Raw genomic sequence first — 25,775 nt, forward strand, 5'->3', positions numbered from 1 at the left:
TGCTGGCCCCATCTTGAGAGTTTTAATTCAGTATATCTTGGGTGGGTTTGGAGAATTTGTATTTCCAGTGCTTCCCAGGTGATGCTAATGCTGCTGCTGCTGGAATCACACTTTGAGAACCACTGTTTTTTTTTAATATATATATATTTTTTTATTATACTTTAAGTTCTAGGGTACATGTGTACAACGTGCAGGTTTGTTACATATGTATACATGTGCCATGTTGGTGTGCTGCACCCATTAACTGGTCATTTACATTAGGTATATCTCCTAATGCTATCCCTCCCCCCTTCCCCCACCCCACAACAGGCCCTGGTGTGTGATGTTCCCCTTCCTGTGTCCAAGTGAGAACCACTGTTTTATGAGAAATTGCTGAACCCTTTTTCCAAAGTGGGTACACTCTTTTATATTTGTGTCGGCACTCTATGAGAGTTTTAATTGTTTCACATCTTGACCAACATTTGCTCTGTCATTCTTTAATTTTAGCTATTCTAGTGTGTGTGGTGGTATCTCACTTTGGTTGAAATTTGCATTTTTCTTGTGATTAATGATGTGTAGTATATACTTACTCGCCACTAATCAGAATTTCTGTCTTTTTTGTTGTTAAGTTGTAGGAGTACTTACATATTCTAGATAGAAGGCCTTTGCCAAATATGCCTTATGAATATATTTTTCCCAGTCTTTGGCTTGCTCATTTACTTAATGGCATCTTATGATGAACAGATGTTTTAAATTTCATGAAGTTTAACATTAGTTTTTATCATTATTGCTTTCTCTATGCTAAGTAATTTTTGCTAGCTCCCAAGTTTTGAAGATATTCTCTAGTGTTTTCTTCTAAAAACTCTATAGTTTTATTTTTTATGTTTAGATCTAGGATCCTCTTCAAATTACTTTTTGTGCATGGTGAAAAGTAGGGGTTAAGTTTTATTTTATTATTTTGTATGTGGATACACAATTATTTTAATACCATTTGTTGAAAAGAGTTTCCTTTCATCAATGAATTGTTTTGATGTCTTTGTTAAAAAGTATTAAAAGTATGAATATGAGTCCGTTTCTTGACTCTTATTTTATTTGGCTACCCTTATCACACTTTGTTTTGCTTACTGTGGCTTTATATAAGTTTTGAAATCAACGTAAATCCTCCAATTCTGTTTTTTCCAAAAATTTTTGGCTATTCTGGGCCCTTCACATTTCCCTACAGATTTTAGAACCTGCTTGTCAATTTCTATAATTCTGGGATTTTTATTAGAATTATATTAAAAGTATGGGTTAATGGGGGAAAACATCATATTATTAGTAGTGAGACTAAAATTTCTTTCAGTGTTTGGTCATTTTTAGTGTAGATATTGTATTATCTATTGCTGTATAACAAATTACTCTAAAACTTAGTGGCTTTAATAAACAAATATTTATTATCTCATAATTTCTGAGAATCAGGAATCTGGGTGTGGTTTAGCTGGGTTCCTGTGGCCCACGGTGTCATGAATTTGTAGCGTAACTGTCAGCTGGGACTACAGTTTCATTTGAAGGCTCAACTGGGAAGGATTAGCTTCTGAGCTCACTCATATAATTGTTGTCAGGCCTCAGTACCTCACCACATGGGCCTCTCCACAGGGCTGCCCCCCACCAACCTGGTAGCTAACTTGTTCCAGGAGATAGTGAGAGACCAAGAGAAGAGAGAATGAGACAGTATGCCTAAGACGGAAGCCACAGTCTTTTTGTTAACCTGATCTCAAAAGTAACATCTGATCACTTTTGCTGTATAGTATTTATTAGAAATGAGTCACAGAGTCCACCCTTCCCTCAAGGGAATGAGATTATACAGTGTCATTGTATTAGTTATCTATTGCTGAGGAATTCATTTTTATTATGTACAGAAAAATTAGAAAGTAGCTGAGTAATAAATTACCACAAAATGCACCTCTTAAGACAATACACACTTATTATCTCACAGTTTCTGTGGATCAGGAGTCCAAGGATGGCTTAGATGGGTTCTCTGTTTCAGAGTCCCTTACAGGCTGCAGTCAAGGTGTTTTCTACGACTGCATCTCATCTCAAGGCTCAACTGTGGAAGGATATGCAGTTGTCGTTGGCAGAATTCAGTTCTTCTTAGCCTCTTAGACCAAGGGCCTTGGTTTCTTGCTGGCTTTTGGCTGATGGTTGCTCTCTTTCTCACATAGGCCTCTCCATAGGGAAGCTCACAACACTAGTGCTCATGTAATGAAAGCCAGTAAGGAAGAGAGTCTCTAGCAAGCTGAGTTACAATCTTATATGATGTTATCTTGAGAAATGACAGTTCATCACCTTTGCTGTATTCCATTGGTTGGAAGCAAGTTACAGGTTTTACTCACACTCAGAGAGAGGGCATTACAAAAGGGCGTGAGTACCAGGAGGTGGAGACTATTAGAGGTAATCTTAAAGTCTGTCAAATTCTTCTCTTTGGCCCCCAGTAATTCCTGTCCCTTTTACCTGCAAAATACATTCTCTTCCTCCCTAGGTCTCTAAGCATTTCATCCCGTTATAGCATCTGCTCAAAGTCTGGAATCTCATTATCTAAATCAGATCCAGGTGTGGATGAGGGTCTTTGGGTGTAATTTCTCTTAGTCCTTCTGTGTGTAAAACTAAAGAGACAAGTTATCTGCCCTATGTAGTCCCAGGATCCAGTAATGGGCCAGCTATAGACATTCGCTTACAAAAGAGGGAAAATTCGAGAAACAAGAAAGACACTGACATTGCAGTTCTGAAATTCTGCTGGGCAAATGTTGACCCTTTCCTGATTGGGTTTCAAGGCCTGGAAATAATTCTCCATGACTCTTGGCTCTGTGTTCTCAACTCTTAATTCTGCTCATCCTTCCTTTTCCATGAAAGGTAGCACATATTTGCAGCTGAGTAGTTTTATCAGTCTGCTATTCTAGTTTGCTAAGAGTTTTTATCAAGAATAGGTGTTGAATTTTGTCAAATGCTTTTCTATGTCTATTAAGGGATCATATAATTTTCTCCTTTAATCTCTTAATGTGATGAATTGTATAAATTGATGTTTTGAATATGAAACTAATTTGCATTCTTAAATGGGCCCCAATTGGTTATGGTAGATTATATTTGTGTGTATTACTGGGTTTGATTTGCCTATGTTTTGTTAAGCATTTTTAAAATATAGGTTCAGAAAACATATTGGACTGTAGTTTTCTTTTCTGGTTTTAGTACCAGGGTTTTACTGGTCTTATAAGATGTGTTAGGAAAAGTTTCCAACTCTTTTTTTTTTCTAAGTTGGTGTAAAAGTGGTATTATTTCTTCCTTAAATCTTTGGTAGAATTCTTCAGTGAAGCCATCTGGCCTTGTGGTTTTCTTGGAAAGTTTAATTAAGAATTAAAGTTATTTAATAGATACAGGATTATTCAGATTTTCTATATATACACACGTTCAAGGAATTTCATCTAAATTAACAAATTTATTGGCATAAAGCTTTTCATAATATCCTGGTATTATCTTTTTAATATCTATAGAATCTGTAGTGATTTGCTTTCTTTATTGGTCAAGCCCTGCTGATCAATTTTATTGATTTTTGTGTTTAAGTTTTGAGTTTCACTTTTTTCTATTTGATTTGTGTTTAGTTTGCTCTTATTTTTCTGGGCTCTTAAGGTGGAAGATTAGATCATAATTTAAACTTTTTTTTTTCTTTTCTAACATAACCACTTAAAGCTATGCATTTCCCTTCAAGCACTAAATGCCTTACCTGCATCCCTTGTATTTTGCCTTGTCATATTTTTATTTACTTTAGGTCAAAACATTTTCTAAATTACCATGTGATTTCTTCTTTGTCCCATGGATTATTTAGAAATGTAGAGCTCAGTATCGAAATACTTGGTTATTTTTTTCCAAGCACCTTTTTATTATAGATTTTTTAATTTAATAGAATTGCAATAAGAGAAAATACTCTGTGCCATTTCATTTTCTTTAAATAAAATTTATTGGGACTTGTTTTATGATCTATCATAATGTCTGTCTTGGTGAATGTTTCATGTATTCTTGAAAAGGATATGTATTCTTCAATTATTGGGTAAAGTGTTAAAAATGCCAACTTAGTTAAATTGGTTGATGGTGTTAAGTCTTCTATATCCATGTGATTCTGTTTACTTTTTTTTTCTTTCAATTACTGAGGGAGGATTGTTGAAATCCTTAACTATAACTTTGAATTTGTCTATTTCTCCTTTCAGGTCTGTCACTTTTTACTTCATGTATTTTAAAACTCTGTTATTAGGTGAATAAACATTTAGGAGCATTGTGTCTTTTTGATGAATCATCCCATTTATAATTAGGAAATAGTTTCCTTTCTCTCAGATACTTATTGTCCTGAAGTTACATTGTCTGATATTAATATTTCCTTCACAGTTCTCTTGTGATTAATGTTTGTAAGGTGTATCTTCTTCCATACTTTAAATTTAAAGTGCCCCTCTTCTAAACAGCATGCAGTTAAGTCTTGCATTAAAAAAAAAAATCCAGTCTGGCAATCTTTGCCTTTTAGGCACAACATTTAGTCTATTTGCATTTAATGTAATTATTGATATGAGATGGGTTACTTTTGTAATCTTGTTTTTCTATTTGTCCTATTAGTTAATTATAAAAGAGAACTTATTCCCTTTCTCAACAAATCCCTTGTATGCCCAGGCCATAGCATTCTGAAAAACGACATGATGGGAGAATATTTGAACATGAAATAAAGAGAGAATACTAATTTCCTTACCCGATTTTATTATTCAGCTTCTTGGTCACAAGTTTCTCTGACCATGATTATTTCTCCTTTATGAACAGTATCCAAAAATAATGATAATGGTTCACCTTGAGTGTTTTATAGTATTATTCGTATAATAAGCCCCTTCAGATTGTTCAGTCATCAAAGTTTTAGGAAATCTGTACCCTGTGGAAAGATTGCAGCTTTCCTTTCACTTTGTAGAAAAATCCTCCCTTATAAATAACCTAATCTTATATTCGGAGATGAATCTATATGCATAAACAGTTGATGTATAATTTTCACATCTGCTACCAAGAGCAGATAAATCCTGAGATCAATTTGGTTATGGGCAAAGAAGAATATAAATTAATTGGAAAAAATTAGCTCAAAACTTTGGTGTCCTATAACAATTTCTTAATAAATTATGAACTTGGGAATGTGTGATTATTTATTCTACTTCTCATTGCTCCTCTTCTTTATTTTGCTGCCTCTAGAAGGTTAGTAATGGAGGTGAAAGTCAAGTTGGCTTTTTGGAAGATTTCCAGTAAATAAATTAATGATATTTATAAGAGAAATATGAAAATTTTTCCAGATAAATTAGAACAGAAATAATGTTCTAGATTTTGCAAATTATATTCATCCTTTATATGTTTATTTAGTATTAATATACTACAGTTACTTAATGTTTTGTATGATCATTAAGTGCAATATTATGTATTATAAAATTCATAAGAAGGAAGGGCAGGTAAAACTTTGCCCTGTATTGAAGAAATCTGACAAATGCACTAAGTTAAATTAAATTTAATTTCCTTTTAGAATTTCAACAAGTAAACATTACTCCACCAAAATTTATTTTGAAGCCAAGACCAAAAAGGAGTAAACGGCAGGTATGTATTCACAGTGGTGTGTCGTGTTATTTTAAAACAATTGTCAACTGCCAGTCATTTGAATCTACAGTAAGTCTGTGTGAGAGGGTGAGTATTAGTTTGGGAATTTGTCAGGGTGTGATAAACCGTAAGGGTGACGGATCTGAAGAAGCAGTAGAAAGGGGGGCCATGTTGTTTCACAGATGCAAAAAGGATGCAAGATAGTGGTGATAATATGTTTCTTCATCATATTATGGGTTATGAGGCTCCTGCTTGTGGCACCTTGGGTTCTTTCTACCATAGGCTTCTTTCCTTGCCCAGATATGTACCACATCGTGGAATCCACTTGTATGGTTTATATCCTTGTATTTATTCCCTGGAAGATAACCCCTTAGGAATGAATCAATCAGGTTGCGAAGCCACAAAATGCTTGTGTCTCACTTGGGCAAAACTTTGGAGTCCAGGATATAAAATTAGGTCATGGACTTTATGATTGTTCGACTGGATCTTGGACTGGGTAATAATAACTGTTGATATGATGCTTTAAACCAAATGAAGTCGGTACTATTATTCCCCTTTCACTGAAAGAAAAATGATGACTCTATGACATGTGAAAATGACTTACTCGAATCATAGAGCTGGTAAATAGTTTAGACAAAATTAAGAGTTGTGGCCATCAGAATCAAGATATCACCACTGTGGTGGTGTGGGCAGGAGAGATGGTTATTAAAAACACAAGATGAAGGGAATAGATCTCTAGTAAGATCAAGAAGTTGAAGGAACCAGGTATCTTCTTTTTATTACCTTGAAATAAAATATATGTTTACAGACAGATTTTTATTGTGAATAATTATTGCTAAATTTTATTGAATACTTACCTTGTACCTGGCCCTATTATAAGAATTTTAACTATATTAACACATTTAACCCTCAAAAACCTTAAGAGGAAGGTATTATCACAGGTTAAGTATCCCTTTTCCAAAATGCTTGGGACCAGAAGTTTTGCACATTTTGATTTATTTTTTGGCAGGGGGAGGATTTCAGAATATTTACATTATACTTAGTGTTTCAGCATCCCTAATTCAAAAATTAGAAATCTGAAATGCTCCAGTGAGCATTTCTTTTGAGTGTCATATTGGTGCTCAAAAAGTTTTTCATTCTGGAGCATTTGGGATTTTGGATTTTCAGATGAGAGATACTTAACCTATAATATCCTCATTTTACTGATAAGGACATTGAGCATAAGAGGATCAAGAAACTTTCCCAAAGCCACATAGGGTAACTCTGTGGTGGAGCTGGGATTCTGACCTAGGAAGCCTGGTCTCAGAGAGGTGCTTATAACCGCATATACGCCATATATCGCCTCTCAGACCCATGTGTTCCATGAATTACTACTGTGACCTTTATAAGTGTTGTGAATTTTTATATATATACACTCATATATAAACATATGTGTGTGTATATATATATGAATAGGTAGAGACATACGTATCTTGAGGCCCAGTTAGATAAAATAATTACCATCAGGATTTAATGTGAAACAGTATTTTTTTGAATTATAGACTGAAAGAATAGGACAATATTCTTTTGACATGTACCCTGAAGTTCCTCATAAACATCTCAACATCTAATCGTTTGCTAAGTAGACGAAACCTTGATTTCTCTTTCTGAGAAAGCCATGGACCCATAGAGGTGAAGTACTATAAAACTGTGTGGCTAATATGGCAACTCTTTGACATTAACAAAATGTTGGGATTTGTTGAAAAGTTTACTGTATTAACTAGTCTCTCACAAGTAGCAAAGCAGCTCCTATTGCCCTAAAAGCACCCCCTCCCTTAAAAAAGAAAAAAAGACTCTCGTCATTGGATGCACTTTAGTGTTATTCTTTGGTTTCCAACCTCAGAATTGTATCTATTATTCCCTATCACCTTGGTGTTATAATAGTTTTTTTTTTTAAGTTTTTAAGTTTAGGATTGCAGTTAGCAATGACAAAATCCATGTGGGAGCATTTTTAAAGTTAGTTTTAACTGCAACACTCAAAACAAACATATATGTATTAATTTAAGTTTGATTGTATACCCTTATCACAAAAATGGACCTTGGGCAAGTGAGCAAAACGTTTTCTGGAAAAGTTTATATTGAACTATGGCATAAAGGAAAAAGCTAGCTTTACAAACCTTGTTAATGATTATATTATAGGCTAACTGTAGAGAACAAAGAGAATAGCTGCCTTAGTGGCTTTTCCTTAGTGGCTTTTCCCTGTAACTTTCATTGGTCATTATTTCGAAAGAGGAGAAAACTTGTTGGTGAGCAGAGAAAGCTAGCTGTAATAGATAACTCAAGACTGCCTGGGAGTTCTCAAAGCTATTCTAACAAAGACCCCATGTCATTTGGGGATCCCCTGAAACATCCTAGATGAAGGCACATGACTCACTCCCAGTTTGGAGATTAAATAATAAAAGTGCCAATCACTCCAGTCCCTGTACCCTCTCGGAGATCCTCAGAGGACCTGAAATTAAACCCAAAAGAATGCTCTTCATATGTTACTATTTTCAAGATAGACTGTTAAATGAAAATCGCTGGAGGCAGAAAGTGAAATAAACGGAAGTACAAAATAAAGGACATATTCACATTTAGTTTTATGTGCAAAAGTATTTTTGGAAGGAACCAGTAACTTGCTATATCCATTGTGGGGGAAGGACTAGGAACTGAGTAGGTGGAGAATAGAGGTGAGAGGAAGACATTCATCTTCTGCCCTTTTATACTTTTTAAATTTTCTGAGTCATGTAAATTTATTACCAACTCAGAAACTAAGCAAATTGATGAAAATTTTTTTAAATGCTGAAGGAATAAAAAGGGAAAATTTTGTTTTGTCAGTTTCTTCCATATTTTTTAGCTTTTTGCAGCCAAGTTTAGAGGGCTGAATTAGGTGCTGTTTCCTTTCCTGTGTTACAGCTTCGTCGATATCCTCGTAATGTAGAAGAAGAAACCAAATACATTGAACTGATGATTGTGAATGATCACCTTATGGTAGGATTTGCTGTTGTTTTTAAGCCTGTTTGTGCCTAGGGTAAAACTGGTGAGTGCAAAAATATGTTTAGAAAAAACAAGAAGCCCATCAAGTTGTAACCTGGAGAAGGTATTTGTATAATCAAATATATTTGTTAACTAGCAACAACCTGCAATTAGGAAATATTCATAGGTGGAAATAACTAGCAGTAACTTTTGAGTTTTCAAAAATACTTTGTGACTCATAGTATCAACTTTTGAGTTTGCTTGATTAGTAGAGGTACTAATATTTTAATCTCCACTTAATAAAATGACAAGGTTTAAAAAAAATGGAAATTCCATTATATATTGAAAAAGTGAGGCACCAATTATGTGACATTTTAGTTCGCGGGGTACACCTTTATCTTAATAAAAGAAAAGCAGCTTTTCTATTTTGGTCTTACTGTGCAGAAATCATATGGAAATGCTTACATAGCTAACCATTTAGCTTAGGATGAAGTTTCTTAGGATAAGAACTTGACAAAACTTTCATGTTGTTGAATCAAATTATTTTGACCCATAGTGTTTATATTCAGTTAATGGGCATATTGCAGGAAGTATGACTACATTCATAGCACAGCAATGAGTTATAATGCTAATTGTTCTATGTAACCAAAGTTTTAAACTAAAAATGTTTAATGATGCATATTGCTGAATTTTAAGTTCAGGTACAAGTGCATTTTAATTTACTTTGAACTACTTATTTGAGGAAAAAATGATCATTTATTTATGTATGATTAAATACATAATTTAGATCTTAATTATTACAGTTGCTAATAATAATAATAACAACACAATCAGGATTGAGTGCTGCTTCCTTGTTCAAGCTAGGTCTAAGTTTTATCTTTCCACCTATTTGAATCCAGTGAATGTTTCTGTTCCCTAGGATTTTTATAAAATAAGTTAAAACAACATATATTTTGAGCATTTTAGATCGTCACAAATTCAGATATCCATAGACATCAGTAGACATATAACGTAAGTGAAATTAACCAGATATAAGACAGTATTAGGTGGGTAAGGCCTGTGGTGAAATGAATGGTGCATGGCCTGTCTAAGGGGTGCAACTGCCTCTCAGTGTTTGCCAGTTATTACCAGGTGAGAATGCTAATTTTAACTGAAGCCAGCAATTGGATTTTACATGATATTTCCTGATTTTTAAAACACGATTGAGACCAACCAAAGATATATGTGATCCACATCTGCCCTTTATGCCACCTCGTTGTGACCTTTATCTTAGAGGTTTCTTCTTGCTGAATAAGTCTTGCAGAACTTTTAAATTTGTATGCTTTTAGCAGTGTTTACATCCACTTTACTGTCTATACCCCTACTTAGATTTGTATGTCTTGCAATTCATAGACAACTTTCATATGTTTTATCATTTTGAATAACAATCCCAATAAAAATAAACTTATGAAATGGATGGATTGGGTATTTTTTACTTCATCTCCCAGATGAATAAATTGAGGCCTCAGTACTTTAAGAGACTTGTCTCAGGCAACACAGCAGATAAAGAACTTGATCTCAGCTCTGACTCTGACATTGTTTTACAGACAACACATTTTTACAGAAAAGATTTTTTTTTTACATTTTTAGGGATCTTTCAATTGCACCATGTTTTCTCTGATGAGATGATTGTTTTCTGATCACTTTGTAAGACCTTCACTTGTTTTCTTTTGCTTTCAGTTTAAAAAACATCGGCTTTCCGTTGTACATACCAATACCTATGCGAAATCTGTGGTGAACATGGCAGATTTAGTAAGTATCAACCCCGTTCATTATTGCCCTAGAAGATTCTTATTTCCTAATTGCTAATAGAATGGGTAATATGATTCTTATAGTTTTACTGCTCTATGTTGCACTTCAGCCAAGGTGTCTAGTAAGTCCCGGGTGACCTTGCAATAGACTTTATTGACTTTGATGTCTGGCTGGGAAGAGGAACTGGTCGAAGTTATCCATAGATATGCTTGAAATTCCATCCTATGTTTTTCACACTGTAAAAACAAAGGTTGTGTCATACCCCTAACAAAGGTATTCACAGTGACTTATAACGATGGAGAAACAGTACAACAGTTGTGCCTTTAAGAGTGCCTGGTGCTGTGGCAGTGATGCAACTAAATAATTCCACTATACCTCCATACTTCCCAAATCTTCCCTTGATGAGGCTGCGCTAGTACCTTCTTCACAAGTCTAATCAGAGCCAGTCAGCTTGTATAGAAATTATTTCTTTGGAGAGTCTTCATTGCTCCATTTTTGGCTAGGGGAACTCAAGCATGCATGAATTCTTTTTCCAGGATACCAGAAAACAGATTCAGGTGGAACCTTGAATAGGGTGCAGGTATTTGTCAAAAAGGGATCTTTTGTTTCCAAAAAGTGCTCTCTTCTTTGGGTATTGGTCAACAATTTCATTCTCTGTTACTCAAGGGAAATGCATGTAAATTAGAAAGTTATCTCCCTTTAACTAAAACTCAAAGAAGTTTCCATGAAAGGAGTTTTGTAGTCCTGTTCATAAACTATTTGATTTTACCACATGTACAGCTGATGTGTTCATTTTATTAATATACTAGATATATAAAGACCAACTTAAGACCAGGATAGTATTGGTTGCTATGGAAACCTGGGCGACTGACAACAAGTTTGCCATATCTGAAAATCCATTGATCACCCTACGTGAGTTTATGAAATACAGGAGGGATTTTATCAAAGAGAAAAGTGATGCAGTTCACCTTTTTTCGTACGTAACTTCTGTAATGATGTATTACTTTTTTTGATTCCATGTTAAATGCTTTGTTGTGACTGAAATGTATCCTTTCTGCTACATAACACAATTAGGATTTGACATGGCAGATGGCAGATAGATTTGGAAAAAGTTTTCAAGTATAGATTGCTTAAAATTGCCATGAAAATGTAAAAGTTTTAATTTTGAGTTATTTTATTATTTAATGTTTGTTTAATTTTTTAAGATATTTAAATAGAGCATTTACTGAGTAAAAATACTGCTAATACTCATATATAGTATTCTTAACTACAGATAAATTATATTCTTTAAAGTTACTGTCTTTTAAATGTTAATGTTTTCTCTGTTTTTGGTTCTAAGATGAGAGCTTAGTATTTCTGGAATTTATTTTTAATTTTTTCTCACTCTTATGTTCTTTTTTTGATAGCATGCATATTTGACGTAATAGCAAATTATATATAGTAGAATTTTAAAAATCTATCATCTAAAGTCAGAGCTGTTGAAGAAAGTTATAAAAGGAAGAAAAGATGTATTTTGGGGTAACTTTATATATAATTTCAAATTTAGAGAAAAGTTGCAAGAATACTACAAGGAAATTGCATATGCCCTCTATTCAGATTCATCAATTATTCACATTTTCCCCATTTGTTTCATAATTTTCTTCCATTCTCCCTCCCTTCCTTCCATTCATCCATCCTTCAGTTTTTTGTTTGTTTGTTTTTGTTTTTTTTCCTGAACCTCTTGAAAGTAAGTTGAAGACGCTTACTGGGGATTTATTATTAAATAGTATATATTCTCTAAGAGTAAAAAGACATTCTCTTATATAACCACAGTAAATTATTAAAACCAGAAAATTTAACACAAACATAATACTTTTATGTAACCCATGGTCTATATTCAAATTTCACCAATTACCTCAATAATGTCTTTTAAAGCTAATTTTCCCCATCCAAATCCAATCCAGGATCACACATTGCATTTAATCATCATGTCTCTTTAGTCTCCTTTAATCTGAAAGATTTCCTCAGCTTTCCTTTGTCTATTTTGAGTTGAATACTTTTGAAGAGTATAGGCCAATTATTTTATTGACTGTTCCTCATTATGGGAATGCCTGATGTTAAGGTATGTATTTTTGGCAGAAATACCAGAGAAGTGATTTTGTGTCTTTCTCAGAGTACATCATATCAACCAATTATTTTTTAATAGATATACTTCAATTTAAGATATTTATTAATCTTGCAAGAAAACATCCCTCATAAACCTTTTTCTTTGGTTACATGTATAAACAATTTTCACATTCTTCCCTTGCAATGTGAATATATTGTATAGAAATCTTATGTATAGAGAAAATAAATGTAGTAAACTAATAATGAGAGGTGCTATGATGTTTGAACTGTGAACAGTAAGCATTTTTCATTTCCTTTTCTAAAAGGGGAAGTCAATTTGAGAGTAGCCGGAGCGGGGCAGCTTATATTGGTGGGATTTGCTCGTTGCTGAAAGGAGGAGGCGTGAATGAAGTAGGTGTGAACATCTGTACAATACAAAGTGGTATGATGGCTGAAAATGTTTTCCTCATACTTAAGAGATAATTTCTCAGTATTCACATACTCCAGATGTTAGATTGCTACATTACAAATCAGTATGGTGGCCTGGCACAATGGCTTATTTCTGTAATTCCAGCACTTTGGGAGGCTGAGGTGGACAAATTGCTTGAGATGAGGAGTTTGAGACAAGCCTGGGTAACATGGCAAAATCCCGTCTTTATCAAAAATACAAAAAGAGGCTGGGTGTGGTAGCATGTGCCTGTAGCCCCAGCTACTGGGGAGGCTGAAGTGGGAGGATGGCTTAAGCCTGGGAGGCAGAGGTTGTATTGGGCCCAGATTGCGCCACTGCACTCCAGCCTGGGCAACAGAGTGAGACCCTGTCTCTAAATAAATAAATAAATAAATAAATAAAATAAAAAATATAAAAAACTAATATGGTTACTGTAAGTGACCAGAGGACAGACTGGGGAAATAATGGCAGATAATATGGGATAATTATTATATATTCATGTTATGCTTGGAATAATTTCCAGATTAAGCTACTTACAGATTAAATTGAGAGAATCTTTACCTTTACCTTCATTGAAAATAAGGCCCTATTTATCACTTTGAATGATTTTCCAGGGAATTGAATAATTCCCTGAAGCATCAGGTTGTCACCTAACAACCCAACTGGATATTTTTTCCTTAGTATTTAACAGATTTGGGGATAAGAAAAATAGAGTAGGTTTTCTAAAAGATTTCTTTTACTCCTAATTCACTAAACCTACTAGAGATGATCAAAAAGAAAATACTTGCATTTTTAAGAGGCTGCAAATTGAAAAATATATCCTCAGTTCTTCTTAAGTTTCTATTGGCCAAAGATAATCACTACCTCCTGTTACTCATTTCATTTGTTTTCTGAAGCTACATTCTATTCCACTTGAGGGGAATTTCAGGATTACAACTGGATACAAAGATGAACAAGTTCTAAAAAAATTTACAGATTTAATTTTATTTTGTATTATCCAAAAGACGGATTTAATTATATACCAATGTTGAATTTTTCAAGAATGTCACTGGTGAAATTTGGACTCAGATATACATTTCCAAAACCCAAAAGCTGTGATTATTTCCTGACTTCTAGTATTCCCTGTAAGACCTAATCAAACGTGGATTTTTGTTTCTTACTACTTTTTCCCAAATGCATATTCAGTGCTGGCTAGAGTGTGTTCAGCCTCTTCTAAAGAAATTGCTTAGAAATTACTTATTTTCAGCGATATTGTGACATTTTTCTCTGGTTCTTTGTCAGTGACAATTTGGATTTACATATATTTTATTTTTGTTTTTGTTTTTCAGTTTGGGAAAACTGATTTAATGGCTGTTACACTTGCCCAGTCATTAGCCCATAATATTGGTATTATCTCAGACAAAAGAAAGTTAGCAAGTGGTAAGTTTTAGTACATGTGTGGTTAGTTGTATTTAAAATAGACTATTTGTGAAATATTTTGGAGAGTAAAATTTTTTGATTTAGTTGCTTGATGAAAAGAATTTGAACGATAGTAAAAGATAAACATCCAGCGCACAAACTGTTGTTTTCCAAAGTAATACAAAGAAATATTTACATTATAGGTGGAAATTTCTATGACTATAATAAACTTTAAAGCCATGTGATAATAAATTCAAGCTGAATTTAACCTTATAAGGGACAAAATTAGCCCAGTTTGTTCATCATTAATGGTTTAGTACAGAATTCTAGGCATATAGGTTTCAGACGTACTGTTTTTTTTTATGTTTTATTTAAAACATCTCTGAACATGGCCACAGAGGTAGAGTTTCCCTGTCAGGATCAGACCTGATAAAAAGCTTAGTTAATATATGGACCTAGTAAAATATGCTAGGTTTGGTATCTATGAAGAATGTCTTTTCTCAAGTAGGTAAAGTCACTTTACCCTGAATGGTCAAATACTATGTATTTACCTTAAAAATTTGATTATTTCCATTTTTATTTCAGTAGCAAACATCATAAATATTATTTTTATAATCTGGAATCCCAGCACTTTGGGAGGCTGAGGCAGGCGGGTGGATCACCTGAGGTCAGGAGTTCGAGACCAGCTTTGCCAACATGGTGAAACCCTGTCTATACTAGAAATAGAAAAATTAGCTGGGTGTGGTGGCAGGCTCTTATAGGACCAGCTACTCGGGGGCTGAGGCAGGAGAATCACTTGAACCCAGGAGGCGGAGGTTGCGGTGAGCCAAGATCACACCATTGCACTTCAGCCTGGGCCACAGAGTGAGACTCCATCTCAAAAAAAAAAAAAAAAAAAAAAAAGCTATTACCATGTATAGAGTACCTATTATATGCCAGATGATTGAGTGCCAGTATTACTTCCATTTAGATACTCATTTAATTCTCCAGGTAATTCTACAGGACACCCATTTTTAGCCCCATTTTACAGATGAAGTGACTAGATCTTACAAGTATAATGTCTCTAAGATTACACATATATCAAATGGCAAACTCAGGTTTTGAACCCTAGTATTTCTGATTCTGAAACCCTGCTGCATAACCAATAATATATTACACTGCCTTCTACCAGAAACCTTGGTGTGTGCAGAGACTTTCAAAAATGGTCAAGAAATTATAATAGTTCTCATAAAGGCCTGTGAAACTGAGATCCTGTAATAGTGCCATAAAGTTCTTCATTCTTCCATTGGTATTTGATTGTCTTTCATTTAAGCCACTTTAAATAAATGGTTTAAATATGGCCATTTGTTAAAATACAAGGGTTTTTTTGGGGCAAAAATTATATAATCTTGATAGGGTCCAAGTATATTTTTGTTGCATATTACATAAAAAACTATTGTAAGATGAATTAGAAAGAAGTTACTACTTTTTAAAAGGCATTTTAAGGAATAAAGTGGAGATAATTATTTTAAAACAGAAACGACTTTAATGCAACTGTGTTCACTTTATAACAAGGCATGTGTATTAATTTTCTCTTAGGTGAATGTAAATGCGAGGACACGTGGTCCGGGTGCATAATGGGAGACACTGGGTGAGCCACTTGTATTTGAAAATAACTCAGTCTTACATTCCCTGCTGTGCTGTTGTCTTCTTAGGAATATGACACTCAATAACTTAGTGCATGGAATCTAGCACTTATAAAATATTTTTGCAAAATAACCTCTTATTTATAAAAACAATTGATGTCAATTAAGTTGGTAGACCTCAGAGATTTTTTTTTTCTTTAGCCTTACATCTAGGCTATAAACGTAAGAAATGAGGGACAACTTTGTTTTTGGTGGCTTACCTGCTAATTCTCTTTCCTTTTATTTCCTTCAATTCTAATTAAATGGTTTATAAACAGTAGTGTGCTGGTAAGTTAACTCTTGAAAACAAAAATTAGAAAACAGCCTGGATTTGTAGCTTTCTCACATTTCTGTGGTGTAAATAGTCCCACAATGGCTGACTTCAAGCCATCACTGATGGCTTCATAATGTGGTATTACTGAAAAGGGAGTTGGGAAGAGAAATGTACAATCTGCTCTCCTCTTATGAAGATTTATGTACAATCTTCATAAAAATGAAAAAAGGTTTTCATTTTTATACTGTCCTCCCTTTCACACGCTCAGTCATCAATGCTTGTCTTTTATTCTTGTAAATAAATTTTACAGTTATTCCTCTTATTCCAAGCTTATCATTACTGCCCTAGTTTAAACTTTGACCATCTTTTGCTGTTATTATTTTAATAACATTTCAAATACTGAGTATAAATTGGGTTCAGTGCTTGGGTGATGGGCGCACCAAAATCTCACAAAACGCCACTAAAGAACTTACTCTTGTAACCAAATACCACCTGTTCCCCCAAAATCTTTGGAAATAAAAAAATTTGGAATGTTACTAAAATAATAACAGCAAAAGATGGTAAAAGTTTAAACTAGGACAATAATGATAAGCTTGGAATCATCATCATTAAAAATGTATGAAGAATAAAACAGTGGATACTTATACACCCATTATCCAGCTTTTAAAAAGTAAAATACTGCATTTGTGGTTAAATCTCCCTTGTGTCCTCCATTATTAATTCCCAGCCCCAGCCAAGGTAACCACCATCTAAGTTTGGTTCCTATCATTCTCAAGTCATTCTTTGTACTTTTACTGTATAGTATGTATGTGTGTTGGAGTAAAACATAGCATTTGGTTTGCATGTTTTCAGTTTATGTGAAATACATCATGCTGTATGTATTCTTCTGTGACTTGCTGTTTTTTATCAATATGATGTTTGCGAGATTTATCCATCCTGTTAATATACAATTCTTGTTCATTAAATGCCATTCTCCTGCTGAGAAATTGTGTGAGTCTCTGATGTCTAAAGAATGTGGTTCATAATCTTAACTTCATTATTTAGATGCCCATAATCTTTCTTCATTTTCATTTGCAATCTCCTTTTCCCGTACTATTCATGATTGGTTTGCTTATGATAATTGTACAGGAGTTTCTAGTTTTTTCAATTTGCTAACCATAATACTACATAGATTTTCAGCTTCTTAAATACTTGCTCACCATAATTGTACATTAATTACCAACTTCATTTGATTTCCTCAATATATTCTATTTATCTGGAATGCCTTTCCCTTTTTTCTCTATCTAACCACATTTCTAACCATCTGACATTTGTTGTAATTTTAACCCCTGCATTAGAATTTAATCATGTGTACTTATGCTTCCTTTCACAAATTAGTTATAAATTTTTGAGGGATTACTTATTATACTAACACATATTTCAGACCTCACATCATAATCCTTTGTACAAACTTGATTTTCAACAAATATTTCTTGATTGTGTTTGAATTTTGAACTTGCAGGATATGTATAACGAGGAAAATAAATGATAGAGGGAATATATATGCAAACATCTGTTTAAAATATTTTTCCAGCCAGGCATGGTGGCTCATGGCTGTAATCCCATCACTTTGAGAGGCTGAGGCAGGCAGATCACTTGAGCCCAAGAGTTTGAGACCAACCTGAGCAACATGGTGAAACCACATCTCTACAAAAAATACAAAAATTAACCAGTCGTGGTGGCACACACCTGTAGTCCCAGCTACTTGGGAGGCTGAGGTGGGAGGATCGCCTGATTCCAGGGAGGTTGAGGCTGCGGTGAGCCGTGATTGTGCCACTGAATGCCAGCATGGGTGACAGAGTGAGATCCTGTCTCAAATAATAATAAAGTAAAATATTTCTCCAAAAATCTTTGGACTTTTTGTTTAGTAATGACAGGAAATGATAAAAGTTCTATAGTTGCAGTTTCAACAATTACGAAATTTCATACTAGAGATTCTTGTCTTTTAAATCCTACATAGTATATTTGATTATCCTGATTATTAAAATGTTTAATAGATAATCTGCATAGCACTAAGCATAATATACAGTGAAGTCAAATGGCTACCTTCAGATACGTACAGCTGTGTACATTGGAATTCTTCTTAAAGAGATGCAAGCAAGAGAAAAGCCGTTTGTATAAAACTATGGGATATGATGCTATAATTTGATTACACCAAATATCACCAAACAGCAGTAATTATGGACATTTGTTCCCATGGGTACGTTCCCTACCATTTCTACTTTCTGAAGTTCTGTACAGCTAAATATTAGAAAGCAGGGTTGAAATGAATACCTTCAGTCCTATTTAAAGGTATGAAAATTAAAATTTGAAGAATGCACTGAATACAATAGCTGTATTATTCTGTGAAACAGAAGTTGTGGGGACAGAGGCAGGAGAGAGACATGATATCTGCCTTCAGATATTTGAAGGGGCTATGTTAAGGCAGAGGAATAAGACTTTACATAGTTAAGAATACAGAACTGTTCAGAAGTTAGAAGTCAGATGTGGCAAAATAAAGGTAAGAACAATCCACAAATTTTCAACTGTTCATATATTTTAAAAGCTTCCCTGTTGGGGAGTTTACTGTCACTGCCAAGGGTTGGAGAACAGACTGAGCTTCCTCTCAGCTCTGCAGTGGGCAGGAGGGTGGGCTTGGCTGTGACCCCTGAGGGTGCTTTTACAGAGAGGCCTCTTTGTAGGAGGCTTAACTAGACTTTGACTTCTAAGAGTCCTACACTAAGAGTTAGTGACTTTTTACTTTGGCAGTATGGATCCAACTCAGGTTTTGACCAGTAGGATAAAGAGGGACTTTGGGGCTGGGCATGGTGGCTCACGCCTGTAATCCCAGAACTTTGGGAGGCCGAGGTGGGCGGATCCTCTGAGGTCAGGAGTTCGAGACCAGCCTGGCCAACATTGCGAAACCCCGTCTCTACTAAAAGTACAAAAATTAGCTGGATATGATGGCAGGCGCCTGTAATCCCAGCTACTAAGGAGGCTGAGGCAGGAAAATTGCTTGAACCCAGGAGGCAGAGGTTGCAATGAGCCAAGATCATGCCACTGCACTCCAGCCTGGGCGACAAGAGTGAGACTCCATCTCTAAATAAATAAATAAATAAATAAATAAATAAATAAATAAAAGGAGGGGCTTTGAAAAAAGACCTATTTAAATTTGATAACTCTGGCAGAGATATGTTGGATAGATTAGAGGAAAAGGTGATAAAAACATTGGCTGGAGTAAAAGCATTGCAAGGAAAAAAGGAAGTAATATTGTTACCATGAAACAGATGGCTTGGTTGGTCACTTACTGGGTATCAACTTAATTATCATAACCAAGGAAGATTAAATGAAAGGGATTTTATTACTTTTAACAAGCAAGTAGAATACCATGGATAGTTCCCAAAGCAGTGTATCCCTGAGCTGGAGGCTGTGTCAGGTTTTATAAGCATAGGGTAATGAGGTGTGATCTGATTGGATCTTGCAATGAGGTGGTGCTGGGAGGCATGATCGGACTGGATGCCAGAGCTCAATCTGATTGGATACTGGATCCTGTCATTCAGTGTATATTAGTTTGTTTTTCATTGTTATAAATGAAAACCTGAGATTGGATAATTTATAAAGAAAAGAGGCTTACTTGGCTCACAGTTCTGCAGGCTGTACAAGCATGGCACCAGCATCTGCTTGGCTTCTGGTGAGATCTCAGGAAGCTTTTACTCATGGTAGAAGGCAAGGGGAAGCAGGTGTGTCACATGGCAAGAGAGGGAGCAGGGGAGAAGGGAGGGGGTGCTAGGCTCTTTTTAACAACTGAATCTCGTGTAAACTTATTACCAGCCATTTCCTCTTGGAGGGCACTAAGCCATTCTTGGGAGGACTCTCTCATTAGACCCCACTCTCAACATTGGGGTCATATTTTAACATGAGATTTTGAGGGGACAAACATCCAAACTTTATCATTGTGTCTGCTGCTTAATTCAGTCCCTGCTTCTCAGCTGAGCACTTAGGTTCCTCCTGTGGTTGCACCATTGGTTCATCTGAGCATGGTCAGGCTATGTGACCTAAGGGTCCACGGCAACTGAAAAACAATTCATAACATTATTACATAAAAGTTGAACCAGATTGGTCTGATGCAGCTATAATGTGTGTAAGAAACTTTCAAATGAAGAATAAAGTTTGTCTTGTCAGAATTTGTTACTTGAAAAAAACCTGGTTCCTTTGCCTGGCAAGAACAAACAACTCTTCACAGGAATGCAAGTTTTGGCTGGCCCAGTGGCTCATGCCTATAATCCCAGAACTTTGGGAGGATCGCTTGAGCCCAGGAGTTCGAGACCAGCCTGGGCAACGTGGGGAAACTTTGTACAAACTTAAAAATTAGCTGGGCATGGTGGCACATGCCTGTAGTCCCAGCTACTCGGGAGGCTGAGGTGGGAGAATCACTTGACCCCAGGAGGTCCAGGCTGCAGTGAGCAGAGATCACACCACTGCACTCCAGCCTGGGCAACAGAGTGAGACCCCTGCCTGAAAAAAGAAAATGCAGGTTTTGATCAGTGAGAGTTTTATTACTAGTCACAAGTAAAGAGAGCTCTGAGAGTATTCACTAGACGAGTGTCTTCCTGAGGGAAAGCAACAGGAGGGTTTTATGGGGAGGTGGAGGGGGTAGAGGGTGTGTCATTGCATGCAGAGGAGGGGTCCCAGTGGTGCAGATGCAGTGAATCATTATGCCAGCACATAGGTTTCAAGTTATAGCAATGAAGCTATGGTTCCTCCCGTGGTGGAGACTTTAGCATGGTAATGAGGAAAGTTTACTTGGGTTCATTTATAAATTGTCAGTGTTTGTCGGGAGCTGGTTCCAGCTGACTAGGTGACCACATTCCACACAAAGTGTGGGAAAGAGCAGGCTGCAAGGCAGGAGGCTGTAAAACAGGCTGATTGCTCAAGTTGATTAAATTCCTGTAGTATCTGGAAACCCTCCTTGTCTGCTTAGAGGAAGTGGAGGTGAAGGAAGTAAAGGAGTTCAGACAACTTAAACCCAAGACAGCTTTATTTGGAGAGTTTGGCATGAAGCCCTTTAAAAATGAGTTTAGGGTAAATAATCATTATAAATTCCATTAATTGATAACAAAGTATTAACTACTGTGTTTAGAAGAAGTAGGGATATAAATGGACAGTTTTTGCAGGCTACTGGGAAACTTTATAAAAACTACTCATTCTTACCTTGTTTTTTTTCCCTTTTTATCAAAGCTCAATGTAAAACAATGTTTAAAAAATATAGAAAATAAAATCTTGGTGGCTTTTCTCCAGTAATAACCATGGTTGATATTAAAATACTGCTGTATTTTAATTCAGTATTTAACACTGTATAGTCAGCATTTTTCTGAGTCTGTTCTTCAACACTATGATCATTAATAACTACACGGTATTCTGTTTTATTAATATATATCACAATTTAGTTATATATATATCACAGTTTAGTTAACAGTTCTTACTGTTGAACATTTAGGTTATGCTTTCGTTATATCCTGTTATAAATTGTGCCACCACAAATATCTTTGTTCGTACATCTTTGTGCACATAGCCAATCATTTCCTCAAGAAAAATTTCTAAAAGTAGAATTACTAGATCCAAAGGTGTGCTCTTTTTGAAGATTCTTAATGCATGTTGCCAAATTATTCTCTAATCAAGATCTTTTTTCTATTGACCTTTTATTAGTTTTTTTAAGAATACATTTTTTTTTAAAAAAACCTCAAACCTGAAGAAGAGTTGCAAGATTAATAACAAAGAAACTTTTTGTCCGGTGGATCATAAATTGCTTAGTATGCCATTACTCCTAAATACCTTACTTTACATTTTCTACAAAGAAGTACATCCTCCTATATAACCACTATACAACCAGTAAAATTATCTAATTCTTAGCCGTCATTCAGGATTGTCCCAGGTTTCAATACTGTCATTTGTAGCAAAAGGAATCACATTTGGTTTTTGTGTCTCTTTAGCTTCTTTCAGTCTGGAACAGTTCCTCTTTCTTTGACTTTTAAGACCTGACATATTTATATTATAGGTCCGTTATTTTGTGGAATGCTCTGCAGTTTGGATTCTAGCTCAGTTTTAATATTTAGGGAAGACTCATTATAAAATAAATTTTTCCCAACTCTCCTTGATTTAACTTGAATGCACATGCAAATAATGAAAAACCCACAGTAACTATTAGTCACCAAATGAGGAATTTAAAAATAATATTGATTGGCTGGGCGTGGTGGCTCACGCCTGTAATCCCAGCACTTTGGGAGGCCGAGGTGGGCGGATCACAAAGTCAGGAGATCGAGACCATCCTGGCTAACACGATGAAACCCCGTCTCTACTAAAAATACAAAAAATTAGCTGGGCATGGTGGCGGGTGCCTGTAGTCCCAGCTACTCGGGAGGCTGAGGCAGGAGAATGGCGTGAACCCGGGAGGTGGAGCTTGCAGTGAGCCAAGATCGTGCCACTGCACTCCAGCCTGGGCGACAGAGCTAGACTCCGTCTCAAAAAAAAAAAAAAAAAGAAATAATATTGACTGAACAAAACTCTTATAGATTGAATATAAATGTCATACATAAGTAGACTTTATTCCCTCATTTTAAAGAGTAATATACAATTTTAAGTGTTCAGTTTTCAGACATTCACAAACGAGAAAGATGAGTTGAACCCAGCTATTGATTTTCTTCTCTTTTATAGCTATTATCTTCCTAAAAAGTTCACCCAGTGTAATATTGAAGAGTATCATGACTTCCTGAATAGTGGAGGTGGTGCCTGCCTTTTCAACAAACCTTCTAAGGTAATAAGTGTGGTTAATAAGGTTTATAATATTAATTATCAGCCTTTCTAAAATATTACAAATACACATTTTCAGCTATTGAATCTTAGAGAGCTTTTCAACTTGCTCTGCCCTGTATGTACATATTCTAGATATGCTATATATCTGCATATTCAAAGTCAGCTTTAATGTTGGGCATTTTGGGCTATTCTGATGGGAATAGAAAGCAGGTAGAAATAACAGTGTTTGCTGTCTGAAAAATTTCCACTTTCTTTTTATATAGCCAAGTGATGATTCAGAGTTAGTTTACAAAAATGGTTTTATTACTTTTCTTTTTTATTTTCTTGATGTTTATTTTTTTTGGTTACCTAATCACAACTCATACAGGTAGAAGGTGGGGGCATATCTACCCTCATCACTCCCTACCACTGCCTTTCTGAATGAGCAGTATGTTAAAATTACAAGTATTTCTCAGTATGAAAAACAAGTCTTCTTAAAGCAGAAATGGAGAAAGTCTTGGACTTTGTCACAGGCTTTTACAACTTGCAGCACATCCTCTGGTTACTGACTAGAAAGAAGGTCTTCCTCCTGCATTTTGAAGACTTTGCATGTTAAAAAAGAATGCCTTGTCCTTGCGAATTATGTGAACTGTGAAATGCTTCTGTGCACCACAGGGATATGCACCATTGCCTTTGTAATCATTTAATTTACCTGGTTTAATTTTCTGTTCACTACAGTGTAATTTAGAAAATGTATCATACTGAATTGCAAAGCAAATTGACAATTTTAAGACTCTTCGAAAGATTGGAAAGAACATTTGAACTGTATCACTGCTGCCATAAATACTAAACAGTTCAAGTCTTTTTACCAAAATAATTGATTATTATAAACCCAGAGTAAGAGAATAAGTGTGGTTATCATTTAGATAAGTTTCCATTTTTGCTGTTTTTTATTTGTTATGATCAGTTTCGACCAAAAATGAAATATAGACAAAAGTTGACTCATTTGTAGAAGAGAGAATATTTAAAATCAAGTGGGTTTTGTTGTTGTTGTATATATTCTTTATTTTGTTGTTTTTTTCCTCTAATTAGTTATGAAAGTGTATGTGTGCACGTGTGTATCCATCTGTTTACTGGTGTGTGTACATTTTCATTCTGTAATACGTAAACTTTGATTAGCTTTTGAATGAATATTAGGTATCTGGCATATAACAATTATTTACTAATTTTGCCTGTCACCATAGGATACATTATATTCAAAAGAGAACAAAGTTGATGAAGAGCTAAACAATAAAACAGACCTAAAACATACTCTTGGACAGGCCAAAATTTGCTTCAATCTCTGGGGAAAATTTAATTTTAGTTCGCTGCAAAACTATCTTAATAGGAGGAGCTGTATTTTTTATTAAGTCGATCAATGGATATACTAATTTTTTGATGCTTTTCTCATTGTCTATGAAATAGTTTCCTGTATCAGAAGGAGATATAGTAATAAAGGGTTTTTTCACAGATGACTAAACTTAATCCTCAACAATTTTCTGATGTGGATGGACAACTATTATTATTATTATTATTCCTGTTTTAGATATTAAGTTCTCTGAGATATTAAATAGTTTACCCAACGTAAGTACTTGAGCCAAGATTTTAATCTAGACATCTGACTCCAAATTCCCCTGCTTCCAGTTTGAAATGAATTTTCAGGAGAGACTCTGGCTTGATTTTAGTGAATGGTTAGATCATCTTTAATTTTGATGACATTTACCAGACCCTATGTGATATGTATGTTATATATATAAATATATAGGTAAACTATTTACTATGTATATTAAATATGAAAAGGAAACAGAAGTAGACACTTCTATTTTAAAGTTCCAAGTTCTGAGCTCATGCTTTCTAGTTTAGGAAAATAAAACTATATTTTAGAATGACTGGCAGGGCAGGTATATTTGGGTATGGCACTTATGGTCTCTCAAAGTCTTTGATGTTGATTTTTCTATATTTTAGTTCACTTTTTGGTTTTCCTCACAGCTTCTTGATCCTCCTGAGTGTGGCAATGGCTTCATTGAAACTGGAGAGGAGTGTGATTGTGGAACCCCGGCCGTAAGTCTCTGGTTGTTTTGATGATATTTTCTAGGTAATTCAGGGTCATTCCAGGTCCACACACTGAGATGTATGGAGCAAATGTCATGCCTGGAATTTTATAGGATTTGTGGAAGAAAAATTATTGTGAGTTTGTACATTTATTTTAGAAAATATCCTGTTACTTTCAGGAAAGTGACACCGTTTTCTGATGTTTTGAAAATGTTTATATTCCTTAGGAATGTGTCCTTGAAGGAGCAGAGTGTTGTAAGAAATGCACCTTGACTCAAGACTCTCAATGCAGTGACGGTCTTTGCTGTAAAAAGTGCAAGGTAAATAAACATTAATGACCATTTGACAGAAAAAAAGGACATACTTGATTAAATCATTAAGGCTGGGTAAATATAATCTAATAACAAAAATAGTATCTAACATATATTAAATGAGTAAGTGCCAGGTGCTTTATAGGATCTTCACAAAATCTTGTGTGGTGTAGTTGCTTATTATTATTCCCATCTAACAGATGAGAATACTAAGGCTTGTAGTGGTTAAGTAGTTTGCCCAAGGTCTTACACCAAGTAAGTTGGGGAACTAGGGCCTGCCCTGTTAATCTTCAGAG

The 25,775-nt window shown here is 35.0% G+C and overlaps 1 protein-coding gene across 35 annotated transcripts in view; it reads left to right on the plus strand.

The window, feature by feature from the left end:
* The window catches only part of ADAM22 (ADAM metallopeptidase domain 22), a 269,774-nt gene that overhangs the window by 186,752 nt on the left and 57,247 nt on the right, over positions 1-25,775 (plus strand). For all 35 annotated transcript variants that reach the window (XM_016957687.4, XM_016957691.4, XM_054655918.2 and 32 more), the window contains 10 exons: positions 5,546-5,616; positions 8,551-8,625; positions 10,330-10,401; positions 11,211-11,377; positions 12,813-12,897; positions 14,263-14,353; positions 15,911-15,962; positions 23,000-23,099; positions 25,106-25,177; positions 25,396-25,488. In XM_016957687.4, the coding sequence (XP_016813176.1) occupies positions 5,546-5,616; positions 8,551-8,625; positions 10,330-10,401; positions 11,211-11,377; positions 12,813-12,897; positions 14,263-14,353; positions 15,911-15,962; positions 23,000-23,099; positions 25,106-25,177; positions 25,396-25,488 (878 nt within the window). The remainder of the gene's footprint in view (positions 1-5,545; positions 5,617-8,550; positions 8,626-10,329; positions 10,402-11,210; positions 11,378-12,812; positions 12,898-14,262; positions 14,354-15,910; positions 15,963-22,999; positions 23,100-25,105; positions 25,178-25,395; positions 25,489-25,775) is intronic.

This window comes from Pan troglodytes, chromosome 6 (genome assembly GCF_028858775.2).
Source record: "Pan troglodytes isolate AG18354 chromosome 6, NHGRI_mPanTro3-v2.0_pri, whole genome shotgun sequence".
Taxonomy (NCBI): Eukaryota; Metazoa; Chordata; class Mammalia; order Primates; family Hominidae; genus Pan; species Pan troglodytes.